At 36.0% G+C, this 23830-nt stretch overlaps 1 protein-coding gene across 1 annotated transcript in view; it reads right to left on the bottom strand.

The window, feature by feature from the left end:
• ANGPTL5 (angiopoietin like 5) overlaps window positions 1–23830 on the bottom strand; it is a 43238-nt gene that overhangs the window by 5424 nt on the left and 13984 nt on the right. The window contains exons 6-7 of the mRNA XM_007494954.3: window positions 15777–15897; window positions 1057–1242 (exon numbers count right to left, since the gene is read on the bottom strand). Coding sequence (XP_007495016.1) covers window positions 1057–1242; window positions 15777–15897 — 307 coding nt within the window. The remainder of the gene's footprint in view (window positions 1–1056; window positions 1243–15776; window positions 15898–23830) is intronic.

The raw sequence follows: 23830 nt of genomic DNA, 5'->3' as shown, positions 1-23830 counted from the left end.
ATTTGAGGCTAAAATTATATTAGCTTTTTTGGTTACAAAATCACCCTGTTGACTCATAAATGTAAAGCTGGAAGAGACCTTAGAAGGCATTTTACAGATGAGTCAACTGAGGCACAAGGAGATTCGAGTTTTCATCATTACCGTTATAATATATAAAATCATTAGAGTAGAATACTCATGAGACCAAGGTCAGAGTTCCCAATTCCATATGAATGAGTTTACCTCCAATATTATCTATGTTACAAAGGTTTGCAATGATTATAAAGAAGGCCCAAATAAGGGAGTATCAATGAATAACCAAATATATGACTGCTGGTGAAAAATCAACTCAAACCATCAGTAAAATCATATTTGTATAGGGAGAATAGCATATTGTTATAAAATTAAAAGTTGGAATGCTGAAAAAAATCTCGCATAAATTAAGGACATATTTCTAATGTCATGTGTGTCATTTTTACTTATGGTTCATGTCACTTCCAGGACATCCAACACACAGGATCACAAACTATATCTTACTTCAGCATTTGAATGGCACAGAAAATCCATTGTGTGAAGACAAAAACATATCTCAATTCAATCCCCCTTAAAATTAATTTAATAACATATTTGGAGTTTTAAAAAATCCTTCATACATTTAAACTATCATAAATAGCTTGGAATAGTATAGAAAGATCTATAAAGAATGAAAGAGTTGGAGTTAAAAGACCTGATTTCTGGCTTCATATCTTTACTAGACATGTGATTTCAATCTCTCTGAATTTCAGTTTTCTCATATGTAAAATTAAGATAACAATACCTTCTCTACTCTACTCAGTGAAAGCACTTTGAAAACTGAAAGGCATACAAAATTAAGGTACTATTATATCAAATATAAAGTATCGAAACTAAAAATATAGTCACATTTTTAAAATTTCAAGCCCATTCTACCACCAACCACCAAGAAATCTATTACAATTAATACCACATAATAGCATATATATGTATATATATTAGCCTTCATTAAGTTTTATGTTATATTTGTATTTACTGGCATAATTTTAAGAAGGATAATTTTACCTGCATTTCCTGAATAACGTCCTAAGTGTATCTTAAAAAAGTTTGTCTCATCTTCTAGCCAAAAGTTTTCATATGATGCATGAGCAGATGTGCCATCTTCAGATTCTAGCATCACTAATAGCAGAAAACTGGTGTTTTTCTGATTTACAACATAAAATATTTTTTTTAATCCTAGCCAAAATTCTCCTGTAGAGAGAAAATACTTGGTCTTAGATTATAAAAAGAAAATGTTAATAATTTCTGTTTTTAAAACCCATATATATAATCATATGTATATATATATATATAATATATAACATATATAAACCCTTATAATCTTGGAATCAATACTAAGTATGAGTTCCAAGGCATAAGAGTAGTAAAGGCTAGGCAATTGGAATTAGTGACATCCCCAGGGCCACACAGCTAGGAAGTATCAAAATTCATATTTGAACCTAAGACCTCCCATCTCCATCTGGCTCTCTATCCACTAAGCTCTCTAGTTGCCCCCAAAATTAACTACTCTTTGACCACTTTATATCTCAACTGCCAGAAGCCAAGAGGCTTTATGTTGAAAAGTTGGTAGAGAAAGAGGGAATCTTTGCCCAAATGTTTAGTTTAAATTGTCCATATAATTGTTTTAATTTTTAACTTGATTTGGTTATCAATATTTTGCCTCAGAGACAAATATAAATGAAAATCCCAAAGGACACTAGAAGTTACTTTAAAAATTCCTTAGACCACATCAGTATGATAATAATAAATTCATTTACATAATCATACATAGTATGCCTTCTCTCCAACTCAAGTTGCCTCAAGCCTTCCTGAAAATGTTTAGTTCAAATATGGATGTTCTCTGTCTTATTGTCCTATGGTTTCTTAACAAATGTTTATTTGGTATGATCCATCTAGCTGATCTATGGAACAAAAATCAATAGTTCACATTGGTGATCATGGAGTCAGAAACAGAACTATAGAGTTCATAGGTTGGAGGTAGGCATTCCTAGAACTGCTAAACAGCAGGTTTTTCAGATCTCCAAGGCAAGAGTATCAAATTTCTAGACCAGGTCAGAATGACTATTTCTTCTCTTTTCAAACTATGAATGATTAGTCTCACCAAAAATGTCTTTCATCTAAGGACATATACCCACCAGTGAACTCTGAGTGTGAATCCTAGGCATCCTCTGTGTTATTTCCAATGTAACCTCAGGGCTAGAGTTTGCATACCCAGTATGCCTATACTCACATTCTGAAGTATGTTACTCCCTAAGCTAAGGATAAGCTGACAGGTTCCAGGCAGAGTTGAGGTGAGGGGGAAGAGGAATACAGAAAGTCTAGGGATGATATTGTTGACAATTCATTGCCTAACAAAACACTAAAGCTCCATGTGGACTTGTGTTGTGGCTCAATTTAACATCAGAAAGATGTTGACTATATTCAGCATGTTGTATATACTCAACCTATATGAACCCTTTGGCAGCATTAGAGACTTTAGAATCTACTCCAGGACAGATAAGGTATGTTACCAAAAAGAAAGCACTTAAAGGGTATAGCACAGGTTAGAGCCAAGTTTCTAGTAAAACTCTAGAAAAAATGGATCAGACAATATTAAGTACCAATTCAAGGGTATATGATAGGCTTTAGGATCTAACAGACTTCATTTCTCTTAACTTGTAAAAATAAACTTGCCTGACAGGAAAAAAGTGGAGAGCTGGAAAAAAAATGTTCAATGAATGCATAATATGCACGCAATCTAAAAGAGAGCAAAAGAGCTTCTTTGTTCTTAAAATCAGACTTTTCTTCTTTATTATTAGGAAAAAAAGATATATCATTGTAATAGAGGGTTAGTCTGATTGTAAAGGGAGAAAGAGTGGAGACTTCACTTTCTCAAATTGGGGTTCAGGAGGGACAGCTGATGTTTAATTTGGCCAAGGGAGAGAAAGGGGAAGTGAGTCTGTAGTTCCCCCCTTTCAGCCTCTTCTCAGTTATGGCTACCCACCCAAACTGCCCCTTGAGTTCCCTTCTATTACTATTATATACAAGAGCTTCTCCCCTCAGAGAGAGAGAGAGAGAGAGTATTCTCTCTCTCCCACAGCTAGAACTGTTTCCCCACTCAAACTAGATTCATTTGGGAGAAAACAACAAAGTTTATTCTAGGAATAACATCAGGAATGACACAAGGAAATGGCTGTAAGGAAGGATCTGTGAGGAAAGACAGAAAGCTGTCCCTAACTGGCTATGCCTTCCTTCCCCCACAAGTTGGGGAACCCAGGCCTTGGCAGCTTTGGCCCCCTGAGAGATTCAAAATTTGAATGGCCCGGTCTTGGTCACAACCGAACACAGTTCAGACCCAGGGCACTACCTGCTGTGAGGTGATCTTGTTAGCTGCTTTGTTTCTTCTCGGACTCATCACTTTCAGTTGGGAAATCAGTGGGGGGTGGTGTTCAGGCACCAAGGGAAAGACTTGAATCTTTTCCTCAGGATCCAGTCTTAACAAGACCTTCTCCTTTGGCTGTCTCAAGGCTGAGAGACCTAACTGACTGCAGTCAGAACCTTTTTTCTTCTTAAGATTCCAGACCTCCTGGGGCCCCTCTCCCAGTCGAGGAGAGAAGGTTCAGCAGCACCTCAGCCTGTCCTCTTCCTTGAGTTCAGACCTCTGTCACATCATGCAGTTAGAACAATTACATTCTGGCCTCAAGAAAAAGGTACTGATAATGAAAAGTGGTATAAAGATAGTGGAAAGGACATGGACACCAATTAAATAATTGTCATAACAAGGAGACCAACAGAGACTAAAAAGTGCCCTGGCAAATAAATTTACTTTCTTGCCAAGAAGCTAAGGGCAGTACTAGTTTAGAATAAAAACTCATTTATAAAATATCTTTGAGAAAGTTTGTAGATTATGAGCAGCATCACCTCAAAAAACAAAGAAAAGCAAGAAAGGGTAAAATCAATATAAAGAAGACTTAGTGAGAGACCAAATTAAGAAAAGTTATTCCAAAGATAATTTTTTTTAAATAGAAAGGGAAAATCAAACAGAAGGGAAATAGGAGAGATAATCTATAACAAATATTTTTGAAGGCATAAAAAATTTTCATTATCAGAGACAAGTGAGACAGAAACTTCACTTAAAGAAAACATACAGAGAAAGTATTTGGATTTGGCCAAGTGTACATAAAGTTAATTCATGATAAAGGTGGAACATTTGTGAGGACATTGAGGAATATATTCACAAAGTACCTGAAGGAAAAGAAGATATCAAGACCCTGGAAAAATTCTCAGACCTTATTAAGACCAAAAGAAGTCAATCAGGTGAATATAAACAACTTCTACTTTCTCATCTGGAGAAAAATTTTATGATAATTTATATGTGCATAGAGGACATACACAATTATAATGTTAGACAATACATGCATAACTCAGTAGAATTGCTTTTCAGCTTAAGGAGGGAAGAGGAGTGGGAAAAATCATGAATCATGTAACCAATTATAATGTTAGGAGGGAGTATAAATATTTATAAGCAATATTTCTCCACAATTCATAATATTATCCCAACACAAGTGACAGAAGGATTTAAAGCATTATAATATTCCACTGCAAGCATTATTTGCTAATTATTTTTAAATTTTGATTTGGTAGGGTGAATATCCTTAAAATCTCATTTCTAACAAAGTGTCTCCCAATCATACATAAAATTATTCACAATTCCATTAAGTCTTTACAAAAAGAACTTTGATTATTATCTGATCATTAATATCAGATAATTAAACAGAGACATAAACTCATCAAAGGATTTTACTTTGTTGTACAAGATATTTAGGATTTAACTGAAGTTAAAGAGAAATTCCCTATGAATGGTAAAAGTCCTCTGGATGGCCTGTTTGCAGGAAACATCATGCTGTTTTATTAATCTCTAAAATATTGAAAATATTGCAGACTCTTTGGAAGGGATACATAACTAATCAAAAGTATCTGGTCTAATTATCTACACAGAAAAAAAATGATGAAGTGTCTACTGCCCAGATTATGACACATGTTCAAATGGGCAATGTATTGAGCTCTTCTATTAATCAACATATCTTGGGCCAACCATGCAAATGAGTCAGAAATTCCAAAATCATAAAGGAAAGAAAATGCAGGTTGGATTTTTTTGGAAATTGCAAAAATTTTGTAATGATCCTAAACTGCTCCCAGAAACAAAGCCCCTATCTTTTTTAATTTCAATATTATACTAATGTTATATAGCTACATGTCATGTAATAATGTAGAGTCTGAAAAATTTGAAATGAATATCAATTAAAACAAAACAACTAGGTGGCACAGGGGAAAGAAAGCTAGTCCTGGGTGCAGAAACTTTCTTGAGGTCAAATCTCATCTGAGACAGTAACTATGTGACCCTGGGCAAGTCACTTAAACCTGTTTCTTTAATTTCCTCATCTGTAAAGTGAGCAGAAGAAGGAAAAGATGAATCACTGTAGTATTTTTGTCAAGAAAACCCCAAACGGGGTCATGAAGAGTCAAACACAACTCAATAACAACAATCAGTAAAGTGGCAAAGGAGACATGCATGGTGTGAGTGATTAGGCTGCAATACATAACACATTTAAAAAAAACTATGAATAAGAGCTACATTTAACAATACCATTAGCAAAGAAATAAATCATTGAAAAATAAGTTGATTTGATTATATCATGAGAGCAATGTACAAGACGTTATGTTTTTCACTGGCATTGTGAAAATATCAAGAGAAATTGAGAAAGGCTCCAGCATATTAGTTAGCTCCCCTGTGTCAAATTTATAGGAGGCAATATATAGGATATTCTATTGCATGGGATAATAAACATGGATGAGTTTCAATCTGTATAATTAGGGAACATCTACATTGATGAAATCACTGGTCTATTGAGTTTTGATAGTACCATCAGTGCCTTGTATAATTTTCATAAGATTCAAGATTTTAAAAATTCTATTTTGAGAAAACATTTCAGGAAAAGAAGCTCCATAACTCCTTGAATCAAGAAAATGAAATATTTAGTGACAAACTGTATAGGATGAAATGCCAAGACATAAATATAGATATAGATAGATAGCATATGCATGATAGATAGATAGATAGATAGATAGATAGATAGATAGATAGATAGATAGATAGATAGATAAAACTAAAGGTAAAAAAAGAGGTTAATACTAAGAGAAATGGGAAAAGAAACAAAATGGGGTAAATTTATATATCACAAAGAAGCACGTGGCCAGAGGAGGGGAGAACACCAATACACTGGAAGGGTAAAGAGGCTGGATATAGGAAATACTCAATTCTTACATGCATTGCAATTGACTCATAGAGAGAAGAACAATCAAATCCGTTGGGAAAGAGAATTGATTTGATCCCTATAGAAGTAGAAGGGTAAAAAAATGGATTGATGGAGAGGAAAGCAATCAATACAAGGGAGGGGGAGGGGGAGGCAGTAGTTTAAAAAGACTTTAAAGAAAATAAGATGGGAATTAAGAAGGGAGGGGGTGGAAAGGGAAGTGAAATAAGAACAGGAATTAGGGGGGCTAATTAAAAACAAAACACTGGTATAGAAGGAAACAGTGAAAGAAAGAAGGGCAGGACTAGGAGTGAAAATCAAAATGTTGGGAAATACAGAGCTGGTAATCATAATTCTGAATGTGAATGGAATGAACTCACCCATAAAATGCAAGCAAATAGCAGAGTGGATTAGAAACCACAATCCTACCATATGTTGTCTACAAGAAACACACATGAGGAAGGTAGACACACATAGAGTAAAAGTAAGAAGATGGAGTCAAATCTATTGGGAATCAACTGAGAAAAAGAAGGCAGGAGTCTCAATCATGATATCTGACAAAGCAAAAGTAAAAATAGTTCTAGTCAAAAGAGACAGGGAAGGTAATTACATCCTGATAAAAGGCAGTATAGACAATGAGGAAATATCAGTACTCAACATGTATGCACCAAATGGCATAAAATCCAGTTTCTAAAGGAGAATCTAGTGGAGTTCAAGGATGAAATAGATAGAAAAACTATACTAGTGGGAGGCCTGAACCTTCCTCTATCAGAACTAAATAAATCAAATCAAAACATAAATGAGAAAGAGGTAAGAGAAGTGAATTAAATCTTAGAAAAATTAGAGTTAGTAGACATGTGGAGAAAACTAAATAGGGACAAAAAGGAATAAACCTTCTTTTCAGCAGAACATGATACATTCACAAAGATTGACCATGTACTAGGGCATAAAAACATTGCAACCAAGTGCAAAAGAGCAGAAATAATAAATGCAATCTTTTTAGATCACGATTCAATGAAAATAATCATTAGAAAGAGTACATAGAGAGGCAAATCAAAAACTAATTGGAAATTAAATAATACAAATCTCCAAAATCAGTTAAAGAACAAATCATAGAAACAATAATTTCATTGAAGAAAATGACAATGATGAGACATCCTTTCAAAATCTATGGGATGCAACCAAAGCAGTACTTAGGGAGAAATTTATAACTTTGAGTTCATATATTAACAAATTAGGGAGGGCTGTAAACCTTAAAATTCCTTAGACTTATAAATGTTGGAAATTTCACCATTGGGAAATTTCATACTTGGAAAATTTCTTACTGATAATCTATTGGAATGTGAACCCCATTGGCATGGGAGGTTCCTCCTCCTCCCTTCTTAAGATTACTTTAGGACAGAAACCTTTTGCTGAACAATGGAAAGGACTTTGACCTATGCTTAAGCATAGAACAGGAATTTCTTTGAGTCATGATTGATTTTAGAATTGATACAATGGAGATACTTGGAATCAATCTCCACCCTACTCAGTCCTAACAGGATTGAGGAAGGGCTGCAGCATAGATCAAAATTTAATTATTCCAATCTCTACCCTACTCAGGTTAACAGGATTTAGGAAGGGCTGTAGCAAAGGATCAAAGATTTAATTATTTGAAAATATGACCTTCAACAGACATGTGCAAAGCCAGAGACCTCTGGGCGGTCCTGGGTTAAGCTAGAGCCTCCATTGGCACAGGGAAATTGATGGACAGTGATTGGTAGATGTGAGAACTGAGGGGAGGGAACTTGGATGGTTTCCTTAAAGATAGAGGGGTCTGAAGACTCAGGGGGGTGGTTGAGGAGTTGGTCTGAGTGGTTGGAGTGTGCTCTGAGAAGCTTGCTCTGAAGGAAGCTGAAGGTGGGGGCCTTTGAGACTCTTTCTCCATTTTGGTCACGTGAGTAATATGGACTGATCTCTTTTCTTTGCCCCAGCTATCTAAGGGCTTGGGCCTTGTGGCCCAGCCTAAACAGAGGGGGTATTTAAGCCCTATCCCCTTCTCTTCCCTTTCGCTCTCTCTCTCTCTCTCTCTCTCTCTCTCTCTCTCTCTCTCTCTCTATCTCTAATTCCTTTCTTCCTCCTGTTTGTAATTAAACTCTATAAAAGGCTGATGGCTGATTTGAGTTTTCATTTAGGAATTACATAGCTGAATTCTTGGCGACCTTAAATTTATATATATATATATATATATATATATATATATATACATATATATATATATGTCTTTTAAAGTGATTTCCTTGTCACAGGGCAGAGGTCAATTAATTGGGCATGCAAATTAAAAAACTAGAAAGTGAACAAATTAAAAATCCTCAGATGAAAACTAAATTAGAGATCCTAAAAATCAAAGGAGAAATTAATAAAATTGAAAGTCAAAGAGAGATTGATTTAATAAATAAGACTAGAAGCTGGTACTTTAAAAAAACAAATAAAATAGACAAAGTACTAGTCAATCTAATTTTAAAAAAGGAAAGAAGAAAACCAAATCAACAGTATCAAAGATGAAAGGAGAGACCTCATCTCTAATGAAGAGGAAATTAATGCAATCATTAAAAACTATTACACCCAATGATATGGCAATAAATATGGCAATCTAGGGAATATAGATGAATATTTAAAATATAAATTGTCTAGATTAATAGAAGAAATATACTACCTAAATAACCCCTTATCAGAAAAAGAAATGAACAAGTCATCAAAGAATACACTAAGAAATAATCCCCAGGTCCAGATGGATTCACAATTGAATTCTATCAAACATTCAAAGAACACATAATCCCAATGTTATTCAAACTATTTGGCAGAATAAGCAAAGAAGGAGTTCTACCAAATTCATTTTATGACACAAATATGGTACAGATACCAAAGCCAGGCAGGTCAAAAACAAAGAAAGAAAACTACAGACCAATCTCCTCAATGAACATAGATGCAAAAATCTTAAATAGAATACTAGTAAAAAGACTCCAGCAAGAGATCTCAAGGATTATTCACTATGACCAGGTAGGATTCATACCATGAATGCAAGGATGGTTGAATATTAGGAAAACCATGCACATAATTGACAATATTCACAAGCAAATTGACAAAAATCATATTATCTCAATAGATGCAGAAAAATCCTTTGACAAAATACAACAGTCATTCCTATTGAAAACACTAGAAGGCATAGGAATAGAAGGGCTTTTCCTAAAAATAATAAACAGTATATACCTAAAACCAGCAACAAACACCATCTGCAATGGGGATAAATTAGAAGCCTTCCCAATAAAATCAGGAGTGAAACAAGGATGCCCATTATCACCTCTATTATTTAACATTGTACTAGAAACACTAGCTGTAGCAATTAGAGAAGAAAAAGAAATTGAAGATATTAAGATAGGCAATGAAGAGACCAAGCTATCACTCTTTGCAGATGATATGACGGTCTACTTAAAGAATCCTAGAGAATCAACTAAAAAGCTAGTAGAAATAATCAACCACTTTAGCGAAGTTGTAGGATACAAAATAAACCCACATAAGTGATCAGCATTTCTATATATTTCCAACAAATCTCAGCAGCAAGAACTAGAAAGATAAATTCAATTTAAAATCACCCTAAACAACATAAAATGCTTAGGAATCTATCTGCTGAGACAAACACAGGAACTATATGAACACAACTACAAAACCCTCTCCACATAATTGAAACTAGATCTAAATAATTGGAAAAACATTAATTACTCATGGGTAGGATGAGCTAACATAATAAAAATGACAATTCTACCCAAACTAATTTACTTATTTAATTTCATACCCATCGAACTACCAAAAATACGTTTTTTTAATTTTAAACAATATTTTATTTGGTCATTTCCAAACATTATTCACTGGAAACAAAGATCATTTTCTTTTCCTCCCTGCCCCCCCTCCCACCACCTTTCCCTCTCCCTTAGCCGACACAAGATTCCACTGGTTATCACATGTGTTCTAGACTCGAACCCATTTCCCTGTTGTTGGTATTTGCATTAGAGTGTTCATTTAGAGTCTCTCCTCATTCATGTCCCTTCCACCCCTGTAGTCAAGCAGTTGCTTTTCTTCAGTGTTTTTACTCCCATAATTTGTCCTCTGCTTGTGGACAGTGTTTTTTAGATCCCTGCAGATTGTTCAGGGACATTACATTGACACTAATGGAGAAGTCCATTACCGTCAGTTGTACCACAGTGTATCAGTCTCTCTGTACAATGTTTTCCTGGTTCTGCTCCTTTCTCTCTGCATCACTTTCTGGAGGTTATTCCAGTCTCCATAGAATTCCTCTACTTTATTATTCCTTTTAGCACAATAGTATTCCATCACCAACATATACCACAATTTGTTCAGCCATTCCCCAATTGAAGGGCATCCCCTCGTTTTCCAATTTTTGGCCACCACAAAGAGTGCAGCTATGAATATTCTTGTACAAGTCTTTTTCCTTATTATCTCTTTGGGGTACAAACCAAGCAGTGCTATAGCTGCATCAAAGGGCAGACAGTCTTTTATCACCCTTTGGGCATAGTTCCAAATTGCCCTCCAGAATGGATGGATGAGTTCACAACTCCACCAGCAATGAATTAGTGTCCCCACTTTGCCACATCCCCTCCAGCATTCATTACTTTCCATAGCTGTCATGTTAGCCAATCTGCTAGGGGTGAGGTGATACCTCAGAGTTGTTTTGATTTGCATCTCTCTGATTATAAGAGATGTAGAGCACTTTTTCATGTGCTTATTAATAGTTTTGATTTCTTTGGCTGAGAACTGCCTATTCATGTCCTTTGCCCATTTATCAATTGGAGAATGGCTTGATTTTTTATACAATTGATTTAGCTCTTTGTAAATTCGAGTAATTAAACCTTTGTCAGAGGTTTTTATGAAGATTGCTTCCCAATTTGTTGCTACCCTTCTGATTTTAGTTATATTGGTTTTGTTTGTACAAAAACTTTTTAATTTGATGTATTCCAGATTATTTATTTTGCATTTTGTAACTCTTTCTAAGTCTTGCTTGGCTTTGAAGTCTTTCCCTTCCCAAAGGTCTGACATGTATGCTATTCTGTGTTTGCCTAATTTTCTTATAGTTTCCTTCTTTCTGTTCAAGTCATTCACCCATTTTGAATTTATCTTGGTGTAGGGTGTGAGGTGTTGATCTAAACCTATTCTTTCCCACAATGTCCTCCAATTTTCCCAGCAGTTTTTATGAAATAGTGGATTTTTGTCCCAAAAGCTGGGATCTTTGGGTTTGTCATATACAGTCTTGCTGAGGTCGCTTGCCCCCAGTCTATTCCACTGATCCTCTTTTCCGTCTTAGCCAGTACCAGATTGTTTTGATGACCGCTGCTTTATAATATAGTCTGAGATCTGGGACTGCAAGGCCCCCTTCCTTTGTATTTTTTTTTCATTATTTCCCTGAATATCCTTGATCTTTTGTTCTTCCAAATGAACTTTATTATGTTTTTTTTCTAAATCAGTAAAAAAAAATTTTTGGAAGTTCCATGGGTATGGCACTAAATAGCTAGATGAGTTTGGGTAGGATGGTCATTTTTATTATATTGGCTCGTCCTACCCATGAGCAGTTAATGTTCTTCCAATTGTTCAAGTCTAGTTTTAGTTGTGTGGAAAGTGTTTTGTAGTTGTGTTCATATAGTTCCTGTGTTTGTCTTGGGAGATAGATTCCTAAGTATTTTATTTTGTCTAAGATAATTTTGAATAGAATTTCTCTTTCTAGTTCTTGCTGCTGAGCTGTGTTGGAATTATATAGAAATGCTGATGACTTATGTGGGTTTATTTTGTATCCTGCAACTTCGCTAAAGTTGTTGATTATTTCAGTTAGCTTTTTGGTTGAATCTCTAGGATTCTTTAAGTAGACCATCATGTCATCTGCAAAGAGCGATAATTTGGTCTCCTCCTTGCCTATTTTAATGCCTTCAATTTCTTTTTCTTCTCTAATTGCTACTGCTAGTGTTTCTAGTACAATGTCAAATAATAGAGGTGATAATGGGCATCCTTGTTTCACTCCTGATTGTAATGGGAATGGATTTAGTTTATCCCCATTGCAGATGATATTAGTTGATGGTTTTAGATATATACTGTTTATTATTTTTAGGAATGACCCTTCTATTCCTATGCTTTCAAGTGTTTTTAGTAGGAATGCGTGTTGTATTTTATCAAAGGCATTTTCTGCGTCTATTGAAATAATCATGTGATTTTTGTTGGTTTGCTTGTTGATGTGGTCAATTATGTGGATAGTTTTCCTAATATTGAACCAGCCCTGCATCCCTGGTATAAATCCTACTTGATCATGGTGGATGACCCTTCTGATCACATTCTGGAGTCTTTTTGCTAGTATCCTATTTAAGATATTTGCATCTATATTCATTAGGGAGATTGGTCTATAATTTTCTTTCTCTGTTTTTGGCCTGCCTGGCTTTGGAATTAGTACCATGTTTGTGTCATAAAAGGAGTTTGGTAGAATTCCCTCTTTGCTTATTATGTCAAATAGTTTGTATAGTATTGGAGTTAGCTGTTCTTTGAATGTTTGATAGAATTCACTGGTGAATCCATCAGGGCCTGGGGATTTTTTTCTTAGAAAGTTCTTTGATGGCCTGTTGGATTTCTTTTTCTGATATGGGATTATTTAATAAATCTATTTCTTCTTCTGTTAGTCTAGGCAAATTATATTTTTGTAAATATTCATCCATATCACCTAGGTTGGTATATTTATTGCCATATAGTTGGGCAAAGTAGTTTTTAATGATTGCCTTAATTTCCTCCTCATTGGAGGTGAGATCCCCCTTTTCATCCTTGATGCTGTTAATTTGCCTTTCTTCTTTCCTTTTTTTAAAATTAGATTGACCAGTACTTTGTCTATTTTGTCTGTTTTTTCAAAGTACCAGCTTCTAGTCTTGTTCATTAGCTCAATAGTTCTGTCACTTTCGATTTTATTAATTTCTCCCTTAATTTTTAGGATATCTAGTTTGGTTTTCTTCTGGGGTTTTTTAATTTGTTCGTTCTCAAGTTTTTTGATTTGCATTTACAATTCCTTGATCTCTGTACTCCCTAATTTGTTAATATATGCACTCAGGGATATGAATTTTCCTCTAAGTACTGCCTTAGCTGCCTCCCATAAGGTTTGAAAGGATGTCTCGCCGTTGTCATTTTCCTCAACGAAATTATTAATTGTTTCTATGATTTCTTCTCTAACTATCCGACTTTGGAGTATCATATTATTTAATTTCCAATTAATTTTTGATTTGGCTCTCCATGTACCCTTATCAATCAATATTTTTATTGCCTTGTGATCTGAAAAGGCTGCATTTATTATTTCTGCTTTTCTGCATTTGAGTGCCATGTTTCTGTGACCTAGTGTATGATCTATTTTTGTGAATGTGCCATGTGGTGCTGAAAAGAAGGTGTATTCCTTTTTGTCCCTATTTATTTTTCTCCATATGTCTATTAATTCTAATTTTTCTAAGATTTCATTCACCTCTTTTATCTCTTTCTTGTTTATTTTTTGGTTTGATTTATCTAAATTTGATAGTGGTATGTTCAAGTCTCCCATTAATATGGTTTTACTGTCTATTTCCTCCTTCAATTCTCCTAGTTTCTCTATTAAAAATTTGGATGCTTTACCATTTGGTGCATACATGTTGATTAGTGATATTTCCTCATTGTCTATACTCCCTTTTAACAGAATATATTTACCTTCCCTATCCCTTTTGATCAGGTCTATTTTTGCTTTGGCTTTGTCAGATATCATGATTGCAACTCCTGCCTTCTTTCTATCAGTTGAGGCCCAAAAGGTCTTACTCCAATCTTTAATTCTAACCTTGTGAGTGTCAACCCACCTCATATGTGTTTCTTGAAGACAACAAATGGTAGGGTTTTGGGTTCTAATCCAGTTTGCTATTTGTCTACGTTTTATGGGTGAGTTAATCCCATTCACGTTCAAAGTTATGATTGTCATTTGTGGATTCGCTGGCATTTTGATATCTCCCCCTAGTTCTGACCTTTCTTCTTTAGCTATCTCCTTTTGAACCAGTGATTTACTTTAGGTCAGTCCCCCTAGTCCCCTCCCTTGAGATGATTTGCTTTCTAGGCCCTCCCTTTTTATGCTCCCTTCCCCTCCCCCCTCTCCTTCCCTCCCTTTTTGTACTCCCTTCCCCCTCCCCCTACTTAATTTTCCTTTCTTTCTTGCCCTTTTGGATAAGATAGAATTCAGGATCCCACTGGATCTAGATGTTCTTCCCTCTCAGATTTGATTTCACTGAGAGTAAAGTTTAAGTAATTCCACTTCACGCTCTCTTCCTCTCCTCCTATGAGAGTTCTTCCCCTCCCCTACCCATGTGTATCTTTATATGAGAAAGATTATTCTATTAAGTCCCCCCCTATTTCTTGAAGTAAATCTTAGTGTTATCGACGGTTCCCCCCTCCCTTTTCCTTTCTTTGCCCCCACTTTCCCCAAATCTTCTTAATGCCCCAATCTTTCCCTATGCATGTTTCTTCTAACTACTCTTATGATGATACAATTTATGAGAGTTACACAAAACATTTCCCCACATATTAATATATATAATTTGATGGCTGAAAAGAGTCTTTTGCAAGCAATCTTCTGGAGATAGTCATTGTCATCATCTTTTTCAGTAGTCTTCTTCAACTGCCTCTTGGAGGTAAGTTGGGACTTGGACTGTCTCTTGGATGAATGAGTAACTGGCCTTCGTTTCCTGGTGTCTGGAGAGAGATTATTTTCAGAGAGGCCTTCCCTTCTTGGAGGAGGCCATGTGGGTGTAACTTCAGGTACTCATTCGAGGGTCAACAGGCATTCTAAATAAAAATATCTAAGTCCAAAGGATCTTTTATATTTTAAGAATCATTTGTGTGTGTTTGGGGCTTAGGCTTAAGCAAGGCAGAGTGCTTGGCCTCTGGCTTCTTTTTTGGCCTCTGCTCACTATTTTTGTCCTTACACATTTTAGAAGAATTTAAAATACTCCCCAAAGTATTAGAAAAAACATTAAATTTTGAGTCAAGAAAGCTTTGAAATCTTAATCCTATGTTGAATATTTTCTAGTTATGTAATCACAGGTGAGCCACTTAATTTATTTGTATCTCTGTTTCTTCATCTGTAAAACAGAGATGATAATAGTGGTAGTATCTTTCACACAGGGTTGTTGGAAGCATAAAATGAGTTAATAGAAGAAAAGCACTTGGAAAACTATAAAGCACTAAATAGACTACTAGCTATTCCCATTCTCATTGTTACCAATACTAATAACAAAGTTTATTGGGAACATGACCTACATCAGCAAAATTATGACCAACAGAGGGTTTTTCTATAGAAGTGACTTAAAAATGACCAAAATTAAGAAAGTAAATATGCAAAATTTGTACCTAACAGATCACCAAATCCATCCAGATAATCACACCAGAGCCTTTGGAAATCAATTACTCCACTAATTCTTTTCTGTATCACAGTCCAGCCACCTCCTCTGTAATCCATATCACACATTACCTAAAATAAAAATATTTCAGAAAATTTTAGCAATATATCATTGCACCATATTTTTTCCATCTTCATATTTTTAAAACTCCCTTTTGACTGAATTTTATTTTTCAATCTAATATATTTGTATGACAACAGGGTATTATGACTAAATGTTTTTACAAATAATATATTTAATGGAAAGAAACTTGTAATATAATAAAAACTTATTAAAAGCAAAATACTGACTAGTTTTAATTCATGCATTTATGTATTTTATGACTCTCAGAAATACAAAATTTGTCTTATCTTGTATATCTTATATATGGTTAGCAGTGGCTGGGCTATTGAAGACTATGGAAATCCTGACAGGGTCAACTCAAACCCTTTCAAAACTATCAGGGCTTTGAGTACATCTTATAATGAATAACCTATAAAGGCTTTGAGTGCAAACCCAAGGACTGATTATCTATCCGTAAATACAGAGATCAAACTACCTAAATGCAGGCACTCAGTCAACAAAATTTCATCAAGGACATACTATGAGCCACACATTGTACTCAGTACTAGGGGTATGAAGGAAGGAAAATACAGCCCTGACTTTAATGAGCTCACATTCTAATGGGGGAGATAAACAAAAAAATTAATATACAAGATATATAGAATATAAAGAAAACATAATCTTAGGAGAAAGTCACAAGGAGTGCTATTGTTATTCAGAAGTGGCTGACTTTATAACCTCATTGAGGTTTTCTTGACAAAGATAGGGGAATGTTTTGCCATTTCTTTCTCCAATTTATTTTATGGATGAGACAAACAGGGTTAAGTGACCAGTGCAGGGTACAAAGTTATTAAATGTCTTAGACTAGATTTTTAACTCAGGAAAATAAGTCTTCCTGGCTTCTGGGATTTTATCCACTGTGTCACCAGCTTCCCCTCAGAGTGGCAGGAATGAAAATGATGAAATAACTGGAGAGACTTCCTGCAAAAGGTGGGATATGAACAGTTTTGAATGAAGCTATTGAAGTCAAGAGACTTTCTTATTGAGAAGGGGGAACATTCCAGGTATTGGGGGAAAATCCAGGGAAAAGGCAAAAACTTGAGAGATGGGTCATCCCATGCAAGGAAGAGCAAGAAGATCAGCAACATTTCATGGTGGAATATGCTGAAGAGGAATAAAGGGAGAGAAGACTAGAAAACCAGGAAGAAGCCACATTGTAAAGGGATTTAAATATGAAAGAGGAAGTTTTTCTTTTTGATCCTGGAACAAATAAAGAGCCACTGGCGTTTTTAGAGTAAAGGGATCAGACCTCTTCCTTACAAAACATCACTTTGAAAATTGAGTGGAGGATAGATTGGGTTGGAGAGAGAATTGAAGCAGGAAGACCAATGGATAAGGCTATCTGTTGTAATAGTATTGTCTTGGGGTGATGAAGGCTACTACCATAATGATAAAAATGGCAAAATTTGGCAAAAAAAGTGCAGGGGTGAGTACAGGTGAAGAATTGAGAATAACACCTAGGTCATGAGCCTGGATAACTGCGAGAATGGTAGGACAATATGCAATAATAGGAAAATGGGAAAAGGAGAAGGCTTAGGAGGAAAGATAAGTTCTATTTTGGATATTTTGAGTTGTCTAAAGTAGAACCAATTCAAAATATCCAAGAAGCAGCTGGTGATGTAAAACTGCAACTCAAAAAGTTTAGGTTTCATTGGATAAATACATGTAGTAATCACCAAAATAAAAATGATAACTGAACTCATGAGAATTAATGAGATTATGGCATTAAATAATTTAGAGGGAGAAGACAAACCTTTTACCTTATTACCATTAATGGGCATTAACTGGATCTAGTTAAAATCCAATAAACTGAAAGGCAGCAATCAGCTAGGTAAGAAGGAAATAATGTCACAAAATCTAGAAATTAGAGAGTATCCAGAAGCAAAAGAGGCTGCAGTAAGGTCAAAAAAGATGAGAATTGGGACTTCCAGACAAGATGGCAGCTTAGAGAAAGCTAAAGTTCAGAGGTCCAGAAACCCTTCCTTACCAATCTCAAACTGAATGCTCCTAGGGCACCGGAATTCAAAACAAACAACAGAATAGACCCTGGGAACACTCCTCCTGGACCTGGATCAAAAGGTAAGGCCCCCCAAAAGTCAGAACCCGAGATCACTCGGATCTAAGGGGTAGGCAGAAGGAAGGTCCCAGGACCCATCCCCCCAACACAGAGCACTGAATCCGAGGCAGCAGCAGGAACCTCAGGGCAGGCAAAAGGGCCTTGGGAGCTGGCTATTCTGAAGGCTCCACCCTGAAAACAACTTGAGCCAGTCGAGGGGGCACCCAGACAGCATGGAAACAGAGAGAGATGGTGGGAGCCTGTAGCCCCCTGACCAGGTCCTTCCATCTGAGTCTCACAAAAGGTCCCTGCCTCAGGGCATACTCAGTCTGAGGTTAATCCTATCACCAGCCCTCAGAGCTCCTGGAAGCCATGGGCCCTCCCCCTCAGAGTGCAGGGTCCTCTGAAACAACAGTAACCCTCATGGCAGGCAAAAGGGCCTTGGGAGCCAGCTATTCTGAAGGCTACATCCTGAAAGCAACCTAACCCAGTCGAGGGGGCACCCAGACAGCAGGGAAGCAGAGAGAGACAGGGGGGAGCCTGTAACCCCCTGACCAGATCCTTCCATCTGAATCTCACCAAAGGTCCCTGCCTCAGGGCATACTCAGTCTGAGGTTAATCCTATCACCAGCCCTTGGAGCTCCAGAAAGCCACAGCCCCTCCCCCTCAGAGTGCAGGCTCCTCTGGCCAGCAAAGGCATTGAAATACATCTGAGAGTGTCAAGCCAGGCTCAGAGCAGAGAAGTAAGGCAACAGAGAAGCATCGGGAGGGAACAGAGGAGGGTAGTAACACTGAAACACCAAAACACCAGCAATTCCAGGCTTCCTGGAGAAGACAGACAATTTGCCTGGGGCTAAAGCCACTGAACACCAGACAGATAACAGGAGAGCCAGCCCCCCTCACTCAGATAGAGATGTCAAACAGCACAGAAGCAAAAAAGCCTCAAAACAACAGGAAAAACAAGAAGGGGGCAACTTTGGACACATTTTATGGAGCAAAAATACAAAATACAGAGGAGATAGAATAGGAAACACAAGTAAATCCGACAAAACCTTCCAAAGGAAATGGAAACTCTCCACAAACTTTTGAAGAATTTGAATCTAAAATGATCAAAAAGATGGAAGCCTTCTGGCAGGAAAAGTGGAAATTAATGCAAAAGAATTTCACGCAACTACAAAACCAGTTTGACCAAACTGAAAAGGAAAACCAGGCTTTAAAGGTCGGAATTAGGCAACTGGAAGACAACGAGTAGGTAAAAGAGCAAGAATCAATAAAGCAAAGCCAAAAGATCAAGAAATTAGAAGAGAACATAAAATATCTCACTGACAAGGTGACAGACTTGGGAAATAGAGGAAGAAGAGATAATTTAAGAATAATTGGACTACCAGAAAATCCAGAAATAAACAGCAAACTCGACATCGTAATACAAGATATAATCAAAGAAAATTGCCCAGAGATTCTAGAACAAGGGGGCAATACAGCCACTGAAAGAGCTCACAGAAAACCCTCTACACTAAATCCCCAAAAGACAACTCCCAGGAATGTAATTCCCAAATTCCAAAACTTTCAAGAAAAAGAAAAAATCCTACAAGAAGCCAGAAAAAGACAATTTAGATATAAAGGAATGCCAATCAGGGTCACACAAGACCTTGCAAGTTCCACTCTGAATGATCATAAGGCATGGAACATGATTTTCAGAAAGGCAAGAGAGCTGGGTCTTCAACCAAGAATCAGCTATCCAGCAAAACTGACTATATACTTCCAAGGGAAAGTATGGGCATTCAACAAAATAGAAGATTTCCAAGTTTTTGCAAAGAAAAGACCAGAGCTCTGTGGAAAGTTTGATACCGAAAATCAAAGAGCAAGGAATACCTGAAAAGGTAAATATGATGGAAAGGGAAAAGGAGAAATTTGTTATCTTTTCATTTATTCAAACTCTCTTCTATAAGGACTACATTTATATCAATTTCTATATATATATTAATATATGGAAAATGTAATGTGTAAATAGGGGGAAAAGAAAAATCAAATAGAATAATCTTTCTCACACAAAGATTCACATGGGAAGGGGAGGGGAAGAAAATTCCTATAAGAAGGAGAGGAAGAGAGTTTTTACTTAAACCTTTCTCTCAGAGAAATCAACTCTGAGAGGGAAAAACCTCCAGATCCATTGGGATCTTGAATTCTATCTTACCCAACAAGGGTAGGGAGAAGGGAAAACCAAGGGGGTGGAGGGGAGGAGGGAAAACAAAAGGGGAGGGAAGGAGAGGGGGAGGGGGAGGGGAAAAAAGGGAGGGGCTAGAAAGGGAAACATATCAAGGGAGGGGACAAGGAGGACTGATTTAAAGTAAATCACTGGATTAAAAGGTTAGAGTTAAAGAAGAAAGGTTAGGATTAAGGAAGGATATCAAAATGCCAGAGAATTCACAAGTCACAATCAAAACTTTGAACATGAATGGGATGAACTCACCCATAAAAAGTAGATGAATCACAGAATGGGTTAGAATCCAAAACCCTACCATATGTTGTCTCCAAGAAACACACATGAGGCGGGTAGACACCCACAATGTCAGAATTAAAGGATGGAGTAAGACCTTCTGGGCCTCAACTGACAGAAAGAAGGCAGGAGTGGCAATCATGATATCTGATAAAGCCAAAGCAAAAACAGACCTGATTAAAAGAGATAGGGAAGGTAATTATATTTTGTTAGAAAGGACTTTAGATAATGAGGAAATATCACTAAGCAACATGTATGCATCAAATAATATGGCACCCAAATTTCTAATGGAGAAACTAGGAGAATTGAAGGAAGAAATAGACCATAAAACCATACTAGTGGGAGACTTAAACCAACCATTATCAAATTTAGATAAATCAAATCAAAAAATAAATAAGAAAGAGGTAAAAGAAGTGAATGAAATCTTAGAAAAATTAGAGTTAATAGACATATGGAGAAAAATAAATAGGGACAAAAAGGAATACACCTTCTTCTCATCACTACATGGCACATTCACAAAGATTGACCATACACTAGGTCACAGAAACATGGCACTCAAATGCAGAAAAGCAGAAATAATAAATGCAGCCTTTTCAGATCACAAGGCAATAAAAATAATGATCAGTAACAGTACATGGAAAACCAAATCAAAAATTAATTGGAAATTAAACAATATGATACTCCAAAATAGTTTAGTTAGATAAGAAATCACAGAAACAATTAATAATTTCATCGAGGAAAATGACAATGGCAAGACATCCTTTCAAACCTTTTGGGATGCAGCCAGCAGTAATCAGAGGTCCCTGAGTGTATATATTAACAAACTAGGGAGAGCAGAAATCAATCAATTGGAAATGCAAATAAAAAAACTCGAAAGTGATCAAATTAAAAACCCCCAGCAGAAAACCAAACTAGAAATCCTAAAAATTAAGGGAGAAATTAATAAAATCGAAAATGATAGAACTATTGATTTAATAAATAAGACAAGAAGCTGGTACTTTGAAAAAACAAACAAAATAGACAAATACAAATACAAACAAAATAGACAAAGTACTGGTCAATCTAATTGAAAAAAGGAAAGAAGAAAAGCAAATTAACAGCATCAAAGATGAAAAGGGGGACATCACCTCCAATGAAGAGGAAATCAAGGCAATCATTAAAAACTACTTTGCCCAACTATATGGCAACAAATACAGCAATCTAGGTGATATGGATGAATATACACAAAAATACAAACTGCCTAGACTAACAGAAGAAGAAATAGAATTCTTAAATAATCCCATAACAGAAAATGAAATCCAACAGGATTTCATCAAAGAACTCCCTAAGAAAAAATCCCCAGGGCCTGACGGATTCACAAATGAATTCTATCAAACATTCAGAGAACAGTTAATCCCAATACTATACAAACTATTTGACATAATAAGCAAAGAGGGAATTCTACCAAACTCCTTTTATGACACAAACATGGTACTGATTCCAAAGCCAGGCAGGCCAAAAACAGAGAAAGAAAATTATAGACCAATCTCCCTAATGAATATAGATGCAAATATCTTAAATAGGATACTAGCAAAAAGACTCCAGCAAGTGATCAGAAGGGTCATCCACCATGATCAAGTAGGATTTATACCAGGGATGCAGGGCTGGTTCAATATTAGGAAAACTATCCACATAATCGACCATATCAACAAGCAAACCAACAAAAATCACATGATTATTTCAATAGACGCAGAAAAAGCCTTTGATAAAATACAACACGCATTCCTATTGAAAACTCTAGAAAGCATAGGAATAGAAAGGTCATTCCTAAAAATAATAAACAGTATATATCTAAAACCATCAGCCAATATTATCTGCAATGGGGATAAACTAAATGCATTCCCAGTAGATCAGGAGTGAAACAAGGATGCCCATTATCACCTCTATTATTTGACATTGTACTAGAAACACTAGCAGTAGCAATTAGAGAAGATAAAGGAATTGAAGGCATCAAAATAGGCAAGGAGGAGACTAAGCTATTGCTCTTTGCAGATGACATGATGGTCTACTTAAAGAATCCTAGAGATTCAACCAAAAAGCTAATTGAAATAATCAACAAATTTAGTAAAGTTGCAGGATACAAAATAAACCCGCATAAGTCAACAGCATTTCTATACATCTCCAACATAGTTCAGCAGCAAAAACTAGAAAGAGAAATCCCATTAAAAATCACCTTAGACAAAATAAAATACTTAGGAATCTATCTCCCGAGACAAACACAGGAACTATATGAACACAACTACAAAACACTTTCCACACAACTAAAACTAGACTTGAGCAATTGGAAAAACATTAACTGCTCATGGGTAGGATGAGCCAATATAGTAAAAATGACCCTCCTACCCAAACTCATCTATCTATTTAGTGCCATAGAACTTCCAAAAAATTTCTTTACTGATTTAGAAAAAAACATAACAAAGTTCATTTGGAATAACAAAGGATCGAGGATATCCAGGGAAATAATGAAAAAAAAAATACAAAGGAAGGGGGCCTTGCAGTCCCAGATCTCAAACTATATTACAAAGTAGCAGTCATCAAAACAATTCGGTACTGGATAAGAGATAGAAAGGAGGATTAGTGGAATAGACTTGGGGCAAGTGACCTCAGCAAGACAATATATGATAAACCCAAAGATCCCAGCTTTTGGGACAAAAATCCACTATTTGATAAAAACTGCTGGGAAAACTGGAAGACATTGTGGGAGAGATTAGGATTAGATCAACACCTCACACACTACACCAAGATAAATTCAAAATGGGTGACTGACATGAACATAAAAAGGAAACTATAAGCAAATTAGGTAAACACAGAATAGTATAAATGTCAGACCTTTGGGACGGGAAAGACTTTAAAACCAAGCAAGACATAGAAAGAGTCACAAAATGTAAAATAAATAATTTCTACTACATCAAATTAAAAAGCTTTTGTACAAACAAAACCAATATAACTAAAATCAGAAGGAAAGCAACAAATTGGGAAGCAATCTTCATAAAAACCTCTGACAAAGGTTTAATTACTCGAATTTACAAAGAGCTAAATCAATTGTATAAAAAATCAAGCCATTCTCCAATTGATAAATGGGCAAGGGACATGAACAGGAAGTTCTCAGCCAAAGAAATCAAAACTATTAATAAGCACATGAAAAAGTGCTCTACATCTCTTATAATCAGAGAGATGCAAATCAAAACAACTCTGAGGTATCACCTCACCCCTAGCAGATTGGCTAACATGACAGCTATGGAAAGTAATGAGTGCTGGAGGGGATGCGGCAAAGTAGGGACATTAATTCATTGCTGGTGGAGTTGTGAAC

This window comes from Monodelphis domestica, chromosome 4 (assembly GCF_027887165.1).
Source record: "Monodelphis domestica isolate mMonDom1 chromosome 4, mMonDom1.pri, whole genome shotgun sequence".
In the NCBI taxonomy this organism is placed as follows: Eukaryota; Metazoa; Chordata; class Mammalia; order Didelphimorphia; family Didelphidae; genus Monodelphis; species Monodelphis domestica.
Note: the sequence above shows the minus strand (reverse complement) of the source record. Positions and strands in the feature narration are given on the sequence as shown.